This window comes from Anomaloglossus baeobatrachus, chromosome 3 (assembly GCF_048569485.1).
Source record: "Anomaloglossus baeobatrachus isolate aAnoBae1 chromosome 3, aAnoBae1.hap1, whole genome shotgun sequence".
Classification (NCBI taxonomy): Eukaryota; Metazoa; Chordata; class Amphibia; order Anura; family Aromobatidae; genus Anomaloglossus; species Anomaloglossus baeobatrachus.
The window spans coordinates 97,736,947-97,739,813 of record NC_134355.1 but is presented as its reverse complement, the minus strand read 5'-3'; the positions used below and the strand labels follow the sequence as shown (position 1 = coordinate 97,739,813).

At 39.3% G+C, this 2,867-nt stretch overlaps 1 protein-coding gene across 1 annotated transcript; it reads left to right on the top strand.

The window, feature by feature from the left end:
* Nucleotides 1-437: 437 nt before the first annotated feature.
* Nucleotides 438-2,643, top strand: CD93 (CD93 molecule). The gene has a single exon (XM_075338086.1). It carries the CDS (start codon nucleotides 557-559, stop codon nucleotides 2,408-2,410), a length of 1,854 nt encoding a protein of 617 aa, XP_075194201.1. The 5' UTR covers nucleotides 438-556; the 3' UTR covers nucleotides 2,411-2,643.
* Nucleotides 2,644-2,867: the final 224 nt, after the last annotated feature.

Sequence of the window (2,867 nt, the reverse complement as noted above, 5' to 3'; positions counted from 1 at the left end):
GCTACATCAGCTGAAGTTAACATCATGGGTAAAAAATGGGACGAGTTTATATTCTCATGACCCAGCCGTGATGGAAGTAACTTAAAAGTTGATTTAGAGATTATCAAAGCTAAAATAGGCATGTGATGTATGCATGGTATTACTTGTAAAAGTGCCCAATGTTATTCTCTCATCCTCCTTGACCTAAAAAAAAGATAGATGCATCTTTGTACTTATTTCGGGAATATTTTTACATGTTATCCAAAATGTCTCAGGCTTCAGATATCTTATACTTAGCGAAGTCAATTATTTCAAAAACATTAAGAGGAAGCAGAGCAACAGTTTAGTCTTTTAAGTTTAATATCTCCTTATATGAACACAATAGTGAAAAAAAAACAGGTCTGAGGAGTAAGGAAAACAATTGCAGGGCAGCGGTGTACAGGAAGTTGTGTTACTTCAAGAAGAATAAGATAACGACAACACAGGATGCAAGGAGACCGATTCCATAGGAAGAAGGATATACATTTCTAATGACATACTCTCTGGACACCCACTTCTTAACTACGCTGGACTTTGTATGAATCTCTTCATATTCTTTGTGAGAAGGCACCATCAAAGAAAGGAGAACAGAAAAACGATGGACACCTCACTATCTCTACTTGCCTTTTTGGTTTCTTTACTATTCCCATCTGCAATATCTGGGAAAGAGCAAAGTGAAGCCATTTGTTTTAGTAATGCCTGTTACTTTGTCCACCTGAGCCAGGAAAGGTTTTCTGAAGCAAGTAATGAATGTGTTAAGAGAGGAGGTAATCTTCTGACCATACAAAATGAAGAAGAAGCCAAACTTGTTTACAGACTACTTTGGAAATTCACCAACACCACGCCATTTACGCATCCATTAAAGCTTTGGATCGGATTGCAGCTGAAATCATGTGTTATCAAAAATGAAGCTTTAAGAGGGTTTTCTTGGATCACAGATGGTCAAGACGCAAAAGAAAGTCACTTCTCTAACTGGTTGACTGAACCAAAGGGAACTTGTACCAGGGAAAAGTGTGTGAGTATGAAATTACAGATGGACTCACCAGATAATTATAAATGGACTGATGAACTCTGCTCTTTTAAGGCTGATGGTTATATCTGCAAATTTAACTTCCAAGGAATGTGTCAGCAGGTTGTTCTTGCTGGCCCAGGATTTGTTGAATTTGACACTCCTTTTAGCTTCAAAAGTTCTTCTTTGGACCTAGTTCCACATGGCTCTTTAGCTTCAGTATCTTGTGGTCACATTGGAACACATACCGGTCCTTGGCTAATTTGTCTGAAGTCTAATGAAACAAATGTTTATCAGTGGAGATATTCTGGTTCAGACAAGAAATCAAGTGGACCCTTTTGTGCATCTGAGGAACTGGGCTGTAAGTACAATAATGGAGGATGTGAACATGCATGCATATCGTATCCACAAAACAAATCTCTCTCCTGTAGATGTAATGATGGGTATGTGCTGGCTTCAGACCTGGTGTCTTGTGTTTACCCTGACCACTGCCAGCCTAACCCATGTGAGCAAAAATGTATAAACCACCAATATGGCTTTACATGTTCATGTTCTAGCGGCTTTGAGTTGGCAGTAAACAAAGCAAATTGCACAGATGTTGATGAATGCTTGACCGGACCTTGCAGCCAGACGTGTGTCAACACTTTCGGAAGTTTCTACTGTAAGTGCAATGCTGGATTTCGGCAAAAAGAAAGACACTGCTTTGACATAGATGAATGTCTCAACTCCAATTGCTCTCAAAGCTGCCTTAACACAAATGGGTCATATAGTTGCATCTGCCATTCCGGGTACACAATAAGCAGTGACAATACCACATGTTTGGATGTCGATGAGTGTGCCCACTCCCCATGTGCCCACTACTGCCACAACACTGACGGAAGTTATGTTTGCTCTTGTCCAAAGGGAATGGTACTATCATCTGATTCCATATCATGTATTCCAGTGCAGCACAACTCTGAAGCTTTTACAAGTGGAGATATTAATGAAAGAGTGGAGCCTGAAGAAGCCACCAAGAGTAGCCCGACACCTGACCAACCTACTTCAGAATTTATGGATTCCACTTTGGATTTAAAGGACTATAGAGAAACAGGTCCATTGATGATGACCACCCCCATGTCAAAAGACACAGACACATTTTCTGGTAATAGCTCTGTTAATCAGGTAACAAGTGGTCATGAGGTCAGCCAAAATACAGTGCTATTAGTGAGTATACTGTGTGCCTGTTCATTGCTGTTAATCATGATTATCATTGGAGGGGTCTTATGTCACAGAAAGAGGAATGCAAAGAAAAATGAGACTGAGAAGCAAACAAGTGCAACAGATAACTACTGCTGGGTCCCAGATCAAAAGGGAGACAAAGAAGTAAGCAATGACTATAGGTGACCTCGCTGCCCATATACATGTCTGCGTCAATCGCTCTGGGGAATATGACTTGTAGAGCTCTGTTTGTAGATAGCGTTGCATTTTTTTTTCAATCACATGTAACCATTATTATAGGGTTTTTTCCATGAACAAAGTTAATGTTAAAGTTCATTTTAATCAATAGATCTTGGAATAATAATAATTTCTATAATTGGATGTTTTTAAAAAATATGTCCCTGTGCTGAGATAATCTTATATACATGCCCCTGCTATGTACTGTGTAATGGTTATGTCTGACCATACAGGGACATGGTCTGATCATACCACAGCTCCTGGGTTAGGGGAGGAAACAAAAGAGTATAAAGACATTACAGCACGGGATCATAGCTGATTCTTTTTGTTAGGCAAAACTTTTCCCTGTCTGTTTTTAAAAAATGTTTTACCTCAAAGAAAGAATTATTTCCAATCCTGTGTTGTA